This window comes from Ctenopharyngodon idella, chromosome 7 (genome assembly GCF_019924925.1).
Source record: "Ctenopharyngodon idella isolate HZGC_01 chromosome 7, HZGC01, whole genome shotgun sequence".
Taxonomy (NCBI): Eukaryota; Metazoa; Chordata; class Actinopteri; order Cypriniformes; family Xenocyprididae; genus Ctenopharyngodon; species Ctenopharyngodon idella.
This window is the reverse complement of record NC_067226.1, coordinates 40,292,374-40,312,000: the sequence shown is the minus strand read 5'-3', so window position 1 is coordinate 40,312,000 and position 19,627 is coordinate 40,292,374. Positions and strand designations below refer to the sequence as shown.

Here is a 19,627-nt window from a genome sequence, read left to right as displayed (position 1 = left end):
TGCTCTCTCACGGCTCTCCACAAACACACGCACTCCCAAAATTTTGCATTCAGTTGCCAAGCAACACAAACCTCAAAGGACGGGGTCTGCCGTCTCGTCTTTTTAAAGGAACAAAAACAATGGCGAGGACGAGAGAGAAAGACAGAAGGGAAAAAAATGAAATCGATCTCAGACTTATTACATAATCCCTTCTAATTATTGAAGAACAGTTAAAGAAATTGTGCCTATTAAACATAATATTGCTCAGCTCTCACAGACAAGCAAAGACGCTGTATTTATGACTTCACCAGAAAAATTTTCACCAGATTTTTACCATCTCATCCAATGGTAGAGCTCCAGAACACATCTTCAGACAATGAGAGCAGTCATTAACCCAGGGCATTACTGCAAGCACGCTTTGACTTGATGAGTTACCTACTGTCATCTCATACTCACAAAATGCTTACAATTTTTACCCATCCCTTTAAATTAAGGGATGGGTAAATTAAACACGATTCAGCCTTCGACAACAATGCTAACATACTTGTATTTTAATATTAAAACACAATTTATTAAAACAAAACTGTCATAAAATATGTACCTTTAAAGGATTAGTTCACTTTAAAATGAAAATTACCCCATGATTTACTCACCCTCAAGCCATCCTAGGTGTACATGACTTTCGTTTTTCAGACAAATACAATCTGAGTTATATTAATAATCACCCTGATGCTCCCAAGCTTTATAATGACAGTGCACGGAAACCTCCTGTTTGAAGCTCAAAAAAGTGCATCCATCCATCATAAATGTACTCCACACGGTTAATAAAGGCCTTCTGAAGCAAAGTGATGTGTTTGTGTAATAAAAATATCCATATTTAACAAGTTAATATCTAGCTTCCACCAGATCGCCTTCCATATTCAACTCACGAAAAAAGTTTTTCGTAAGTTGAATAGGGAAGGCGTAAGATGTAGCGTAAGCATTTTGAACTGCGAGAGGCATTACATTTTCTTTGTAAATTGAATATGGTAGGCGGTCTTGCGGAAGCTAAATATTTTATAACTTGTTAAATATGGATATTTTTCTTACACAAATGCATCGCTTTGCTTCAGAAGGCCTTTATTAACCCCCCGGAGCCGTGTGGAGTACATTTATGATGAATGGATGCACTTTTTTGAGCTTTAAACAGGTGGTTTCCGTGCACTGCCATTATAAAGCTTGGGAGCATTAGGGTGATTATTAATATAACTCCGATTGTATTCATCTGAAAGAAGAAAGTCATATACATGGCTTGAGGATGAGTAAATCATGGGGTAATTTTCATAAAGTGTACTAATCCTTTAACTGCACTGTAGTCAATATTTTAACTTCAAGCCTCACACTTAAAAATGAGCACTTTATGCATTGCTTTTAAGTTAACATAACACTTTAAAAAATTGTTTGACAGTAATACTTTACATTAGATGTAAAGTGCATTAACTAACATAAACTAACAATGGGCAACAAATTTTAAAGCATTTATAAACCTTTGTTAATGTTAGTGAATAAAATGTTCATGTTAGTTCACAGAGCATTAATTAGTTAACTTTTGATCTTAAAAATGTAGAGGTAAATGTTGAGCTTAACATCAATTACGATTTCTAAATACAGTAGAAATATTGTTTATTTTTAGTTCATGTTAATGTAGTTAACTAATGTTAACAAATGAAATGTTATTGTAAAGTGTTACCTGCTTGGACTTATTAGTAATCACCTTTTCCACCCTCCACTACAAACCATTAGTGAATACTGTCTGTACTGTAAGTGCTCTTGGATCAACTCACTCAATGTGTCTTGTCTCATTTAGACTCAGCCATGATTGGGAGTGTTGGCTGATTAAGAGCATGCAAGTTCAATTTAAGAGCCATTTAGCCTGATTTGTGAATCGTTGACCAGTTTGACAGAGAGCAATAAAGACAACTAAGAGCTATGAATGTATGAACACTTACAAAAGATAAAACTAGTAAATGAATAAACCTTTATCTGGCTGAAAGAGGTAAAACTAGTGAATATGAGAGTGTTTAGTGTGTGCGAGATATACAAACTAAGGCTACGTTCACACTGCGAGCCTTAGTGCTCAATTCTGATTTATTGCTCAGATCCTTTTTTTATTTGTTTTTTTTGTTTTGTTTTTTTTGTATAGCTGTTCACATTTTTGTTTTAAATGTGGCCGATTTCAGATTCCATTGTGAATTAGTGTGATCTGCCATGGAAGCCAGCGAATTTATGCGCAGACAATATAAAAAACAAAGTTGAGGATGCAAAAAAAGAGTTTTTAAACATTTATAATACGAGCCCTCATGTTTTGCTGTCACTGTAATACTTATAAGTTCTGACACATCATTGTCCTTCCACTGGCTACCTTTCACAACTGATATAAAGTCTTGATATAAAATCTACCATGAGTGCAGAATTGTGAAAAAATTTTGCTCTAGTCTAGAGTAATGAAAAATTTGCATGAATTCCGATATTACTGTTCAGACTGAGGTCACACTGCAAAACTCGATTCCATGTGGTTTGTGCTGTTCCCATTGTCATGACAAAAACAGATCTGAGTCACATATGAGCAAAAAATCAGATTTGGGCCACATTTACCTGTAGTCTGAACCTAGCCTAAGTATGTTAGGGTGACCACAGACATGCCGTTTTCCAAGAACAGTCCCCATTTTCTGAAAATGTTTTATGTGTATCCCTTGTGAAACAGAAGTATATTTTAATAAAAATAGTACTATTACAGATAGTTTAAAAGAATATACTTGTACAAACTGAATGTAATTTTTCCAGACACTTAATTGTGTCAGGGCTGGTTGCAGGTAAAGAGAGAGAATGTGTGAACCTGTCTGCAGGAATATTAATTAACCCCTTAGCATTCCTAGCAAGGTCTCTTTTGAAAGGTATGTTTACCACGAGCGGTATAGTGGAACGTTAACAGGTTAACTGCTAAATGTTCTGACAAGCATTTATGGTAAACTGAAATATACTTAATGTCATTTTTAATGTCATATTTAAATTTGTATGGCATGTTTTTAAATATATTTGTAATTACACATTTGCAATAAAGTTGAAAATTAGTACATTAAAAATATATTAACGGTCACACTTTACAATAAGGTTCCATTAGTTAACATTAGTTAATGCATTAAAAACATTAACTAACAATGAGCAATACATTTGTTACAGTATTTATTAATCTTTGTTAATGCTAGTAAATAAAAATACAACTGTTCATTGTTAGTTCATGTTAGCTCAGGTCCATTAAATAATACTATCAGACATAACATGTAATTTTAATAATGTATTAGTACATGTTTAAATTAACATTAACTAAGATTAATAAATGCTTTAGAAATATATTTCATTGTTAGTTCACGTTTACTAATGTAGTTAACTATAATGTTAACGAATGAAACCTTATTGTAGTGTTACCGTATTAACTACAGATGTAATATTAAATAACACACTACAGTTAGTTTCAAGTACTTATACATGTGCTTTAGTATGTTAGTCAACACATCAAAATAATTGCATTTATTATTGCATGTATTTTAAATTTTAATTTGACATTGTTTTTTTTTTTAAAGCATTCTTAATTATGTTAAGAAACAGTCATGAAAGTGTATTTAAGTGGTCTTTTATTTCATTCATTTTATATTATGTGCAAGTGCAGTTTTTTAAAATATACATTTAAGATTTCAAGGACACAAGAAGTTTACATTCAATACAGTTAAATGCACTTCTTTTTCTTGAAGGTATGGAGAGCATTCTGCATGAATGTGAGAGTTCTTTGTTTGTATTGTGTATGTGAGTTTGAAATATGTCCCAAATGTCACCTCATACCTGAATCTCCATTCAGATCCTTTGATAGAGTAAAGGATGACATTTCTTAGACTTCATGCCTTCCTGCCAATGCAGCAAGTGAGCAACATCATTGACATTTTGTTGATTATAATTGGTGCAATGTTGTGTTGTTGCGTCACGTCGAGCAGCTTGCTTGCACAGGGTTAAAAACCAAAAGAACTGGGTCATGCATAGAGCTCACAGTTTTTGTTACTGCGCACTGTAAAATGTGAAATTGTGCAATTGTTACCTTAGAGCTATTTCAACCTGATCAGACCCTTAAAAATGATGTGAAGTAACCGAATGTAGTCTCAGAGTCAATAACTCATGGCATTTGTGCTGACACACTTTGATTTGACCTATTCACTGGAGAAATCAGATTCTCTATATCAAAAGATCTAGTTTGATAGTCTTATGGTACACTTTATCCCTGTCATCCCTGATTTGAAGACTGCACTTGTGAAATAAAGTGTTCTTAAATGTATTGTGTACATCAAATCTTAAGAGTATATTTCTTTAAAAAAAAATAAAAAAATTCACTTGCAGCAGTGGTGGACATTAGAGTTTTTCAAAAAACGTGAGAAGAAAAGATGGACTTACTGGCCGTTCAAGAGGATCGTTCCCTCGAGGACCACACAAGGAAATTTTTAGACCTGGCATGCCAAACACCTCTCCCTATGTTTGTTTTTTAATACCAGCCTAAATGAGTGGTCCTGCCCAGAGAAGGTCCTTGAGGGACATTTGTTGGCTATGTGGAGTGGGTGCTCCTGCACTGTGGTTCCCCCTTCACCATCTGCGAGGCAGAGGAGAACCTCATCAACCCCGCACCCACCAAGGATCCAGCAATGAATCCCGCACCTGCCATGGAACCTGAGCCAGAGCCCACTCCCGCTATGGAGCCAGAGCCAGCCGCCATGTCCATCCCAAAGCCAGAGCTGGCCATCATTTCTGTCACAAGTCCAGAGCCTATCGCCAGCTCCATCCAGGAGTCAGCGATTGCGGCACAGTCCATCCCTGAGCCAGAAATGGAGCTCTGGCTCATTGTTTCTTGGAATAGGGAGCCAATTCCCACCCAAGTACCCACCCTTGAACTCTTTTCTCCTCAACCAGATCCATGGAATCACATTGATGACCTGATCCCGCTCAATGTCCTTTGTATCCTGTTATTTGCGTCCTCTCTGCTGGTTCCGTAACCTGCCCTGGATCTGCCTACTCCAATGGTGCTACTCAGCTCCTCGGCTCTGCCCTCTCTGCTGGTTCCATCCACTGCCCTGGATCTGCCTGCTCCACTGGTGCCACTCAGCTCCTCGGCTCTGCCCTCTCTGCTATCTCTGTGCAGCTTTTTGGCCTTCCTGATCCCCAGCTCTGCACGTTGATGCAGATCCCCCAGCTTCACCTCAGCCTCCAGGCCCATAACTCCACCTCGGCCTGTCAGCCCATCGGGTCTGCCCCAGCTCTGTGCTCCCTCAGCTCCACCGTGGTCCATCAGCCCTCGAGCTCCACCGAGCTCCTAATTCCATCTCCCTGGTCTGCCGAGCCCCTATCTCCACCTTCATCCTGAGAGCCAGCAGCTCTACCTAAAACTTCCAGGCCTGTGCTGTCGCCTTGGACCGTCGCCCTGTCAGCTCTGCTTGGGTCTCCACCTCCCCTGGCTCCGCCTTCGTCGGTCGATCCTCAGGTTTCACAGAGCGAAGCCTCCACCCTGGCTCCTCCCTCTATCGGCTACGTCATGGGATCTTCCTCTGCCAGCTCATCCAGGGTCTTATTCATCGCCAGCCCTACATCCACCTCCAGAACCTCAACCCTCCCTCCGCCATTTGACTGTTCGGACAATTTTACTATTTTAATAAGTTTTGTCATGCTTAAAAGAAGTACACTTATTTTGATGTGTTGACTAACATATTAAAGCATATGTTACTTGATTATAATTTTTAGGGCACAAGCCCTGAAAGGGTGAAGGCCCTATTGTTTTTCTTAGGATCCTTCTTCTTTATTATTGGAATCGTTGGAATTATTGGCCATTAGGGTTGACATGGGGTTGAAACCCTTTTATACAATCATATACACAATCCCTAACGTCATCACGGTACGTGGCGCGGCTGCGAACCGCATCCGGCGGTCTGTCTAGTTTTTATTTTTGTCGTCTTTTGTTTTGTGTGAATGGAAGAAGTATGTTTTTCTGCATGGCTGAAGGGATTGAATATGGTTGTGTTTAAGGAGTTGCCCTGGACCGTTGCCCTCTTGGTTCTGCCTATAGTGCAACCCTTTTCACCTACAGTAACCAAACTTCATGCACTTATAGATCTCACCAAGCCTAACAACTTTCGCACTCTAAATTTTGGGTTGTTTGAAAAATGCATGCTTTGGAATTTGATATGATTCTCCCAGGCAATTCCTCCGATCATCACCAAACTCGGTCAACATGAAGCCAAGACATTGAGAATGCTAAATTGCAAAGAGTTTTTTGATATCTCAAACTGTTTGGCTGTGGCGGGGCAACAAATTTATGGTGAAAAAAGGGGAACAGAATGTGTTATAACTTTTGCATACATTGACTGATTTTGATGAAACTTCAGCTGTATGTTCATTGTAGGAGGCCTATCACATGGATGTGACTATTGTGAGTCAAAGTCATAGCATCACCAACTGGCAGCAGGAAGTGTGTCCCTTTTGAAAAATGCTTTGAAATCACCTTCTTATATTTATGTGATTTCCTTCAAACATGGTCAGAATAATGTCAAGACACATAAAAATGTAAAACTGTGAAGAGATTCTTAATAGCTTAAACAGTGTTGCCATGGCAATGCGTCAAACTTTAATCTTTTTGGGTGTTTTTGAGGCTCTTATGCTTCAAATTTCATGGAACTCGACACACACATCAGAGTTGTTGACCGTTAGACATTGGCAATTGGTAGGTTTAGGGGTAGGGGTAGGGTAAGGGGATATAATATACAGTTTGTACAGTATAAAAACCATTACAACTATGGAAAGTCTACGTATAGATTAGGGCTGCATGATATTTCGTTTTAGCATTGATATCGGGATGTCCGCATCCAAGATATCCATTGCAGGATGTGCGATGTCAAGTATAGAGACGGTACTTGATCCGTTATCCGTACGGGCCAGCTGCCCCCCGGTTCGGAATGCATGTGATTCACAGATTAATTGCAAAGTTTAACCACCAAAGAGTGAAAGTTTATAATTTGCATGTGTTTTTAAGTCCTGTCAGTTTAAACATCAAGCGCAAGAAGACTGGAATTTTCACACTGTTTTCTGTGTACTCACACAGAGCCGCACAGACAGCACGATAACACCAAATTCAGTTCTCTTTCACTTTTTTTTATTTTTTTTTTTGAGCTGGAAGAACAGACACGTGAAATGAAGTCAAAATGCCCATCTCGGTGAGTATCCTCATAAACAGACAGTCGGTTATGTGTTGTAAACAATAAAAAAAAAAAAAAAAGGATGCATATCATTGTATTGGATCCATGCTTTTGTCTTAAAGTGACAGCAGCCTAATATACCCGCAGCTGTTTGTCACCAATTTTAATCAAACAACAAAAGAGAAAGAGAAAATCACTTCTGTTGCTTTAACAAAGATAAACTGAACGAAAACCACGAAACAGGATAACTAGGATACCAATATCCTTTGTATCCTAGGATACCATCTCCGCCACCTCTGGTGTCTCGGGGTGCAGCGGTTTCCAGCGAAGTGTTGGGTGTTCCGTCTTCCTGTTGTTGCCCAGGACACGGAACACCCAGCACCTCCTCAATGGGAATTATCAAAATTGGTACCTATTTCAGAAAACTTGGCAGCGTGGAAGCCACTGCCAGGCATCTCTACTTGGGTTCTAACGACAGTAGAAAAAGGGTACAGAATCCAGTTTGCTCGTCGCCCTCCAAATTTCAACGGCCTGGGCCCCACTACCGTAAAACCAGAGCAGGCACATTTACTGTCACATGAGCTGCAATCTCTTCTGAACAAAAGGGCCATAGAACATGTTCTCCTCCCAGAGAGAGAGACAGGCTACTACAGTCGATACTTCCTGGTCCCAAAAAGAGATGGGGGACTGCGTCCGATTTTAGATCTTTGAGGCCCGTTCCATCAGAACGCTCAAGTTCAAGATGCTAACTATCAAGATGATCATGTCGCAAATTCAACATCACGATTGGTTCATCACAATCAATCTCAAAGACGCATATTTTCACATAGAAATATTGCCACAACACAGGAAGTTCCTGAGGTTCGCTTTGGGGGACGAAACTTACCAATGTCGGGTTCTTCCTATCACCCCGCACATACACAAAGTGCATAGATGCAGCGCTGGCTCCTTTGCAACTCCAGGGCACCTGCATTTTGAATTACATAGACGACTCGTTGATACTAGCACAGTCACAAGAGCTAGCGTCCCGACACTGAGATGTCATTCTAGCTCATCTTGTCTCTCTGGGGTTGAGACTCAATGCCAACAAAAGCGTTCTCTCTCCTACCCAGAGAACGACATACTTAGGGGTCATATGGAATTCGATCAAGATGCACGCACAATTGTCTCCCACTCAAGTCATGACCATCCAGTACACCTTGAGCAAAGTCAGGCTAGGTCAAGCTCTTACTATTCGCCAGTATCAACAGTTATTAGATCTCATGGCATCAGTGTCCATGGTGATCCTTATGGGCCTCTTGCACATGAGCCCATTCCAGTTGTGTCCTCAGGGAATTTCATCCAAGGGCCAATCCCCAAAGGCAAATAAGGGTTACGTGTCCCGGACTACGTACCCTCTCTATGTGGCTCAGACCCCAGTTCCTCACCTTGGGTCCTACTCTAGATGTGCCTTGCCGTCGCAAAATGCTAACAACAGACGCCTCCCTGTCGAGCTGGGGAGCGGTCTTAGATGGTCATCCAGCGCAAGGGGTGTGGGAGGGTCATCAGCTTGAATGGCACATCAACTGCCTCAAACTGATAGCTGTATTTCTTGCCCTGAAATACTTCCTTCAGCAGTTGAGAGGCTGCCATGTCCTTGTATGGACGGACAACACAGCGGCAGTCTCTTACATAAGTCACCAGGAAGGTCTATGTTCGCGCTGCCTAAACAGGCTAGCGCAGCAGATTTTTCTTTGGGTTCAGGACAAGTTTCTGTCCGTAAAAGCAATCTATATCCCTGGACATCTAAATGTGATAGATTTACTGTCCAGACAAAGAATATAAATGGGGGAGTGGAAACTCCACCCCGAGATAGTAAAACAAATCTGGATAAGATTTTACAAAGTGGAAGGGGACCTCTTTGCCTCCCAATAGACAGCGCAATGTCCCATCTACTTCTCTCTGAGTCACCCAGCCCCCCTGGGTCTGGACACAATGGCGCATACATGGCCCAGAATGCATCTATATGCTTTTCCCCCGGTTTCTCTGCTCTCAGGAGTTCTAGCCAGAGTTCGCCAGCAAGGGTCTTAAGTCAGAATTTGGTTCTCAGAGATAATAGCCCTGGGTGATACCGAACAGGAGGGACCTTCTGTCTCAAGCGCAGAGGACAATATTTCATTCCCGGCCGGAGTTGTGGGACCTTCACGTTTGGCCCCTGAGGGGTACCAATTGAGGGACACTGGGCTTTCAGCTGACATCATACAGACCATTCTCAGTGTGAGGGCTCCCTCCACAAGAAGAATTTATGCCAACAAAAGATGTCTTTGAAAGATGGTGTACTGCATGCCATTCAGATCCAGACAACTGCCAGGTTGCTTCAGTCCTGGAGTTTCTGCAGGAGAGACTTTCAGCAGGCATTTGACCCGCCACTCTCAGGGTTTATGTGGCCGCTATATAGCCTTTCCACACATTGACTGACAGGGTGCCAGTAGGCAATAATCCTCTACTCCGCTTCATTCGTGGGGCCAGGTGACTGAGGCCTCCCGTTAGAGCCAAGATTCCCTTGTGGGACTTAGCCATAGTCCTCGAACCTCTAGAGTCAACACCTGACAAGCTACTGACACTTAAAATGGTTTTTCTCATGGCTATAACTTCCCTGAAAAGAATTGGGAACTTGCAGACTTTGCCCTAGGTATCGTTAAGGCTATTTTGCATCCTCACCCTGACTACTTGCCTAAGGTTCCATTTTCGACCGTAAATCTGGTCACTCTTGAAGCCTTCTGTCCTCCTCTGTTCACAACATAGGAGTAGGAGAAACTTCACCGAATGTGTCCAGTTCATGCTCTTCAGGCCTATGTCCACCGCACTTGTAAGTGGCTTAAGTCATAGCAACTCTTCATCTGCTATGGAGGTCGAAACAAGGGGGCAGCTGCCACCAAGCAAACAATGTCACATTGGGTGAGGGATGCCATTGCTCTAGCTTATGAGGTGCATGGTCAAGCTTCGCCTCTAGTAATTAGGGCTCATTCCACCAGGGGGGTTGCTTCCTCTCAAGCTTTGGAAAGGGGTGCCCCTTGCAGCAAGTATGTGATGTGGCAGGTTGGACCTCTCCGCACACATTCATAAGATTTTATAGTTTAGATTTTCATGTTACTCCAGGTCCTTGAGTCAACATCACAAGCTCATGTCTGAGACCTTTTGCATGCTTGTGAGCACACACACTACACAACCATGAGGGGTCCAGAAACTCACAGTGTGGCGGCGTGGGTATTCTCGTTCTCATAGCGCTAAGCGCAGCATTGAGTGTAGCTTTTGAAAGGGAACGTCTCGGGTTACTTGACTGTAACCCTGTTCCCTGATAAAGTGAGAACGAGATGCTGCGCTTCATTACCACACTGAGGATGTCCCAGGACCATTCTTCAGACAAAGTGATACCTGAAGATGCACCTGTGGCACATCTAATTATACAGATGAGCGCACATTACTATGACGTCACTGTCTGAGGCTGTCAAGTTCAATGTCAATTTCATTGACGTGTTATACACAGTATTCACAGATGGTCACGCAAAGCTGTTCCCATAGAGCTAAGTGCAGCATCTCATTCCCGCTTTATCAGGGAACAGGGTTATAGTCAAGTAGCCAGAGATGTTTTCCTAAAGCCACTGGGGTAGTGGTGGCGCTGGGGCTTGGGGCAAGTCATCGTTGCTTGCAGCTATATTTTTATTTTTCATTTTTTTAAATAGTTTAACATAAGTGTCCGAAAACATTACATTCAGTTTGCACTTAAGTACGGTGTATATTATTAAGATTATTATTATAGTAATAAGTACTCTTTTTAAAAGTATGTTAAAGTTTACTTCTTTTCCTCAGTGTAACACAACTGTTGATGACTTTGTTATTTACAATGGGTGCATACTACTTTTGTTGCAACTTGAGCCACTCACTTGCAGTGTAAGCACAAGCATTTTTATATTTAAAAAACAGCAATATACATATACTGTATATCAAAATAAACACAAAGGGCTTCTACACTTAACACTGCAACAGATAATTCAGAAACACTGATTTTCCATCATGTGAACAAAAGTGCAAATGGATCTTGCACATTTTTATTCATCAAACACTCAATCTGATCTTTCGCTAGTGCTAATTCTGGCAACTAACTGCTTCAAGCATGCAGTCATTGGTGTATGGCATTATTTAAACTGCTTGCTGTGTGCACATAGATACGAGCAGACAGATCATGCTGTGATCTCAGTTCTCAGTACTTTCCATTTACAAATGGCAACAGAATTACAATAATAACAACAAATGTATTTGTCTAAGATCAATGTCTGTAACCTTTTTCAGATGAGACAGTAGAGTGTCTGTTCCTGACTTCTGTTTATGCTTGCTGTAGCTTCTTAATATCTCTGGACAGTGTATGTTTTCTGTTCCATTCCTTTTTAACTCATTCTATTTTTTGTACACCTTAAAGATGATGTTTGACAACAACTTGGCCCCTTCAGACAGAACACTGCTTTCTGAAGGCCAAGTAGACATTTGTGAAAAAGACTTTACACTTTAGCATGCTTTTAAAAAGAGTACTTCTTATGGAAATAATATACTTTTAAAAATATATACTTAAGTGTGAACTGAATGTAATGTTTTCTAAACTGCATGTTTAAATTTAGTAGTTTCAATTTATATTAAATGCAGTTTGCTGAACTTTAGTGTGTTTTTGACTCACTTATGTAAGACTTAAGTATATTTTTATATGGAATTTCATAATTAATGTACTGAATTAAAATTGACTTTAAAGTTAAACATTTAATTTGTATAAATTTACATGATCATATATATTTAAGATTTCAAGTACACTAGTGCACATTCAGTACAATGAAGCACACTTCTTTTTCACAAGGGGAGTTTTGAGAATATGCTCCATGCAACCATAATAGCCTAGAGATAAAAACATACACAAATAGATTTACTGTGTAAATGTTGTATATCTTTCAAGCAGTGGCCTTTGGGAAAAACAAATATATACTCTCAGTAGTTTGTATAAATTACCACGAAAACACTCAATGAATAGTGCACCATAAAATCTTAAATATGAACTTAAGATTTCAAATTTTATGAAATGAAAATACTGTAAAATGTTTGATTCCCACCTGCTCTGGGAGTGTCAATTGTTTGATTGTCAATTCCATACTGTAGGACCCTGCGTCTGGGAAAGTCAGTTTCTGGCCACGAAGACTCCACCTCTGTAAAGACACAAGAAATTAATTCACCTATACACCTTTCACAACCAAACATGTTCAAAAGTTTACTTGCAACAATCAACAATGCTAATGAAAACATTTACTTGAACACGAATCCATCAGATAAACCAAAAAAGGTATTTGTGAGCAAGTATGCTTGAGTAAAAACATTCAGCATCAGACAGCACTTCAAGCTCCACCACGCAAGTGTGCCTCTTGACACAACCATTTTGTTTAGATTTCCCTTGGCAGCAAGAAAACACAACAGTGTGACAAAACTACAGTATGAACTAGGCTTATATAGAATACTTTGAGCATACATAAAACATTTTCTGTTGCACAGATTGAAGGACACACATACAAATGAGTAATGCTAATCGGCATTTTAAATTGAACTGCACTAAATTACACTACTGTATATCAGATTTCTATAATTATATTTATTATTATTAGTTTTCTAATTTTTGTTTTTGTTATGTTATTCAGTAAGAAGATTTCATCAGTCTCAGGTAAAATCTGAAGGAATCTGAATTTAGTTATTTTGTGTAATGTATATCTTTGGATAGTTTACAAAACAAAACAATACTCTTTGAAAACATAATTGTATTGCATTGTGTTCACTTACAAACAGTTCACTTAAAACAATCCTCATGCACAATTACAGAGTTATTTGCAATCTGATAGTAACATTGTAAAAAAAAAAAAAAAAAAAACCTTTATTAAGGACCCTCATTAAATACCTTCAATGCAGTTAGCTTCACTATCAAAGAGTAACTAACTACTTTTTTAGAAGGGTACTTTCACTGTAGCTTTATTTATAAGAAACTTGTAGCTCATCAAACTACAACTTCAAAATATCTTAGCCAACACAACAGTAATAAATACACTGGGAATTACATAAACAAGGTAGTTTACATTGAATCACCATTGAGTTTTTAATGACATAAATATAATCATCTGGCTTTATAGATAAAATCTGAGGAACCATGACTGAAACATTCAGGCTACAGAAACTGGCAAAAGGAAGATTAGATGCCCAGGCTCCAATTAGGCAAATATCCCCCAGAAAACATTCAGACCAAGCCTAGGAGGACACTCAATGTTCTAACTAGACCAAAGGTGCATCGATAGGTGCAATAGTCCAGCACATGCAATAGGTGCCAAATAGGAACAAGAGAAGGTTGATAAGGAAACAGCTTAAGTGAACTATAAAACTAGCTAGTCACGACTGTTTCCCGAACCACGTTAGTTCAACAATATCATGACGTCATGTTTATATATAAGATTATTTTACATAAACAGAAAGCCGGTCATTTTTTAATCACGTTACCATGTGGTATTTGGCATAAACTTTACTCCTGTAATGGTTCATTCAGTCAGCAGCTTTCTCCACAAAGAAAAAAATTTCTGACATAAATTTTCTGACATTTTCTGCTGTAACTAACTGAGGTCTACTTCACTGTTTTTGTTTCTTGTCGTTTTGCTTTATTTGACCTTTGATTCATTGCGGGTTCCCTCATACATCATATTCCGGGGTTACTTTACGCATTTATGCATATGCGCATTTCTCAAAAACGGCAATGATTGTTGACACACTAAAATATATAGATTAAAATGTATATATATTTACAACCCCAATTGCAGAAAAGTTTTGTAAAATACAATAAAATCAAGAATATGTGATTTGTTAATTTTTAACCTTTATTTAACTGACAAATTGCACACAAGAGATTTTCAACATTTTCACTGACCAACTTAATTGTATTTTATAAATATAAACAAATTTTGATTTGATGGCTGCAACATACTCAAAAAAGTTAGGACAGAGGCATTTTTACCACTGTATCACATCACCTTTCCTTTAAATGTTTTAGAATTGAGGATACTTATTGTTGCAGTTTTGCTGATACAAGACAGCTGTTTAACAGTCCGTGGTCATCGTTGTCTGATTTTCCTTTTCAGGATGGGCAATACATTTTCAACAGGAGACAGAAATGGACTTCAGGCAGGGCAGTCAAGCATATCGACTCTACAGTGTAGTGTCTAAGAAACCACTCTGATGTAGAACGTGCTGAATGAGGCCTGGCATTGTCTTGCTTCCCAAGAAAGATGTCATTTTGATGGAAGTATATGTCTCTGTACAATTCCAGTATTCATCTCCACATCAGTGTTACCTTCACACATATTCAAGTTACCCATGCCTGACACAGATACACCCCCATACAAATGTTTGCTTTTGCACCTGTCGCTGATGAAAGTCTGGATGGTCCTTTTCGTCTTTGGGACTAAGAACTTGATGTCCGTTTTTTTCCAAAAACAAGCTGAAACGTGGACTTTGTCACATATTTCCGCTGTCTTTTGGACCATCTGAGATGAGCTCGGGCCCAGAGAACTCGGCAGCATCTCTGCATAGAATTGATGTATAGCTTTCTCCTTGAATTCAGTGCCATCTGAGAGCTCAAAGGTCATGCACATTCAGCAGAGGTTTCCTGAGATTTCTCTGGATTCCCTGAATCTTTTCACAATATTATGTATGACAGATGGTGAAAGACCTAAATTCTTTGCAATCTTGCATTGGTAAATGTGATTTTTGAATTGTTTGACAATTCTTTCATGAAATTTGGCACAAAGTGGTGAACCTTTGGTGGATGCTCCTTTTATACCCAAACATGATCCCCTCACCTATTACCAATTGACCTGCTTTAAGTGGACTGTTTCCAAACAGCTTAAACTTGGATATTCTATAATCTTTTCACTTTTATTTTGCCACTGTCCCAACTTTTTTGGAGTGCTTTGCAGCCATCAAAATCAAAATTTGCTTATATTTACAAAATACAATTAATTTGGCCAGTGAAAACATTGGAAATAAATTAAATAAAGGTTAAAGAGAATTAACAAATCACAGATTCTTGATTTTATAGCATTTTACAAAATGTTCCAACTTTTTGGGAATTGGGGTTGTAAATGGGGTTATATAGATATAGAATGTACTGAATGTGTTTGCTTACTTATTGTGCCTAAGAGCACAATCTATTTAAGTCCAAGTCATTTTAACAAGAAACTATGCTTCTAACCACAGCTCGAGAGCTGTAGTTCCAACCTTGTGAGTTTGTGATGCTGTTTGCGGATGTGCATTGCAACTATGGTTTTAGGAAATGCCAAATCGTTCAAATATGTTGGTAACAACGGAACTTTCGACCATAGTTGGCTAAGGATGCTTTTGGAAAATGCAACCCAGGTCTGCATGCCTAAGTCAAGATACAAAATTGACCAAAGGTGGCATTTCCTAGCTTGCTTTCAAGTACCACATAGTTTTGAAAAAGTAATGATAGGCAGCTCTGTGAATATTACACATGCTATGTAAAATATTTCCTAAAATGTTTTTTAAATTTAAGTTTGCATTAAATTAAAGCAGAAATTGAATATTTAAATTTAAGCTAAATATTGCAACATTTACTTTTAGTAACGACAATGTTTTGGCAAGTCATAAATTCAAGTTTCTCTTGTTATTAAATTTTGAGATCTGTGTTATGGACTGTATTTGTGGATGTTGTTTTCGGTAAAAAAAAAAAAAAAAAAAAAAAAATGGAAGAATTTAAAACCAGAGGAGATTATCAGTCCACTGTAACATGGCTGAGAATTTAAATTACAAGCTTCATCATCAGGAAACTTTCAGGTTTATGTTCAGTTTGTTTGTGTTTTAGTTTTGGTTTTCCCCATCTGTCGTGCAATTCATTGTAACCATCCATGACAGAATACAGAGTTTGACGGCATGGAATGGAGCCCCACCCGTACTCTCGCCACTGAGGTCGAGATGTGCCAGGTCCTAATACGATGTTTTGAAGGATTGGAAGAGGTTATTCCCCAAAGTCTCCCTTCTCCACTCAGCTCCAGGTCTCCTTCGTCACTGATGGTCCTGCCCAGCCTCCCTCTCCTGCCTATGCCAACTATCTCCTCGGCCTCGCCTCTGCTGGCTCCCTTCAGTCCCTAGGTTCCTTCTCTGTTGGCTCCACCCTGCCGCTCGGATCTGCCTTTGGCCTTCTGGTCTCAAGCTCCACCTTAGCGTGTGGATCCTGTCACCACCTTGAGTACTCACCCCTCTGCTCTACCTGGGGCCGTCATCGTTGTGGATCCACCAGGCTTCCTTGTCCCTCCGGCTCCATCTTGGTTAGTCTCCGCTTTGCCTATGCCATGGACTTTTAGGACTTCAGCTGAGCCTCATCCCTTCACCCCTGTGGCTCAGTCGGGCTCTGCTTTCCCTCCAACTCTGCCTTGGTTCTCAGTCACACCAGCTCGCCTTAGTCCTCCGGCACCCTGGCTCCACTTCGGTTGCTCATCACTGCAGTTCCGCCAGTGTCCACCTGGACCGTCAAAGCAGGCTCCACCCCTTCTCCTCCCTCCATCGACACTGCCATGGTGTTTAGCTTTACGTCCACCTCCTGTCTGTCTGTCCGCCTGTTTCCCTAGTTAGTTTTCATGGTTACTGATTATGTTACTCACCTGTTCCAGTTTCTGTTGATTAGCTTCCCTGTGTTTTGATACTGTAGGTTTCGGTATTGTCTATGTTTTACGTGGTTGTTCTTCTAAGCTTTTTCCTTGTGTTCTCCTGCGTGTTCCTTGTTGGGTTTACTACTAAAGACTGTTTATGTTTGTTAAACTCCATTGTTATACAATTCATTGCATGACAGAAACAAGGCTGTTTGTGTCAATGAATGGTTACAACTTCAGTTAAACTTCAAGATAAAGAAATCAGTGAACATGGATCCACATACAAGTGACTTCTATGCTGAGTCTTCTGCTTTTTAGAGAGACTGCTGCAATGTTGCTCTCCACAACTGATTTAAAAACTGTTTCTTATCAGACTGTCTCTCCTGCTCTATTTGTGTAGGGCATATTTTTTTCAGCTTTCATTTTGTGATGCTATATATGGGTAAAATAGGCTCCTCTGCTGCAGAACCGTCCTCTCTGTCATCACAAAACATAAAAATTGATGCCACACACAAAGCTCAATGTGACCACTGCAAGTAGGAACAGTTTGTTGTCCTGGTTTGGTCTGTTTGTCAGTAGGTATAAGCCTGCAGCTTTATTTAAGAAATGTCAAATCATTCGATTATATAACTACACTTACTGTAAGTAGATTGTTTCTTCAACTTGTACTAACTACTGTAGACTGAAAGTGACCATCTGTCTATATGCCATTACTCTCCTTTGTGAAAAAGAAGTTTGCTTAAATGTATTGAATGTGCACTTGTAGTGTACTTCACATCTTAAATTTATATTATTAAAAAACTGCAGATAATATTAATAAACGAAAGGCCACTTAAGTGTACTTAAAGAGAGAACACTTTCATGACTGCTTCTTAACACATAAAAAAAAAAAATAGTGAAGTTTGTAATAATTTCAAATTCAAAGTTTTACTTTAAAGTACATTGTTTCAATAATATTTTGTCGTTCTTTAAAAAAGTACACTTATTTTGATGTGTTGAACATACTAAAATGTAAAGTAGGCTACTTGATTATAATTTTAACTACTGTGTGTTACTCAATATTACATTTAAAGTTAATTTTTTAAATGTACTAAACTGCACTTCCATCATTACATGACATACACATTTCAATAGAAATGGTAATAAAGCATAAATGCTTATCAGTACATTCAACAGTACACTTTAACCATTTTCCAAAGACAATAGAAGTAATTATGTACAAGTACAATATAAGTAATTATGTGCCATTGTACAAGTTTGTCGTATGATTTTTCAGACAATGCCCTTGATAGATGAATTTCAATGATCAAGATAAGGAACTTTCTGAACCCTTAAGGCAGCAAAAGAATTCGATTTAGGTAGGATAGTTTATATACATTGGTCTGTCTCTCTCTTCCTCTAACACTCATCACCCTCTCTTTCTACTGCAAATCAGCACCACATACTACAGGTTAATTGGTTATATATATATATATATAACCATCTTTCAGCGGTGTTGTGACGCAGGTGTGAAGGGGGTTTTACAGACAGAACAAGCCAGAAGAAAAAAACTTTACATTTCAAACAGTAGCTAAGTGCTGCTTTATGAAAACCATATGCTAAATTATTAGGCTATTTTTAACTGTATAATCAATCAAGACTCTTATCTTATAGCTATAGTAAAAAGGAAAATTTGCTCTATTGTACTTCCTTTATGTGCATAAAATCATGCTCCTCTTCATGGGCTGTCACACTGATGCTGAGACACAAATGAAATTCTCAAAAAAAAAAGAAAAGAAAAGAAAAAGAAAATCCCTGAAAATGCATGTTACGAACAAATGCATAACCAAGGGATGATCGTGTTAAACTAATGAATGTTTTGTCTGTGAATGTCCTAACCTGTCAGTTGCAAGACCTGTGCGACCCACACAACCACGAGAAACCCGAATGCACAGCAGCAGAAGCGCTGGAACGGCCGCCGTCTGGCGCTCCATATCACCGACTTCATTCCGCTCCGTCTGTTCTGCACCAGACAGAGTCAGAACATGATCGCCGCAGCAGCAGATTCCTCCTGTTGTAAGGCAGGGCTGATAACTACCTTATTACTAAACTAAACTTTTCAGTTGCCTTGTTTTTCTTCATCGCAGTTAACACGGCACTGTTTCAAACTATTTAGAAGCATCACAGCGCTAACCTTACGCGCAGACCTGTTCTGTATGTGCTCGGGTATCATCTGCTTCAAAGCGCACAAATGCGCTCACATGCCATTAGATTTGGAAAGGTCGTTGTAAATGGTACCCTCTTTCTCTCCCTCTCTGTTTTTCTGTCTCTCTCTCTCTTACACACACACAGCAGACAAATCACACCGCTGCCACTTGAGGGCGGCTCTTACCACAATAGTCGTCGTGTAACGTCGTGGACGACCAATAAGAAAACACTAGGAGGCGAAAGACTCGTATGAGTGCATTGCTCAGATCTATGAGCATTATAAAAGATTGGGCGAAGTGCTAGGTGAAATGATCGTTTTGATATATTTCTATTCATCTTATCTCAGGTTCATACTGATAGAATAATAGAATGAGAAGCATCCTTGTGAGTGCACTTGTATTTAATATACACGTGTAGTGTAGGCTACTGAAAATCTGAAAGTATATTTTAAAAAACTGTACTTGCGGATAATATATTTTATATATAACTATT

General features: G+C 39.2%; 1 protein-coding gene across 2 annotated transcripts in view; it reads right to left on the bottom strand.

The window, feature by feature from the left end:
- Nucleotides 1–19,275, bottom strand: part of LOC127516366 (sodium/potassium/calcium exchanger 3) — a 56,232-nt gene extending 36,957 nt beyond the window's left edge. The window contains exons 1-2 of one of the 2 annotated variants that reach the window (XM_051900929.1): nt 18,827–19,275; nt 12,371–12,463 (exon numbers count right to left, since the gene is read on the bottom strand). In XM_051900929.1, coding sequence (XP_051756889.1) covers nt 12,371–12,463; nt 18,827–18,935 — 202 coding nt within the window. In that variant the 5' untranslated portion in view covers nt 18,936–19,275. Of the gene's footprint in view, nt 1–12,370; nt 12,464–18,826 lie in introns of those variants that run through there. The other variant, XM_051900930.1, reaches the window with a different exon arrangement.
- Nucleotides 19,276–19,627: the final 352 nt, after the last annotated feature.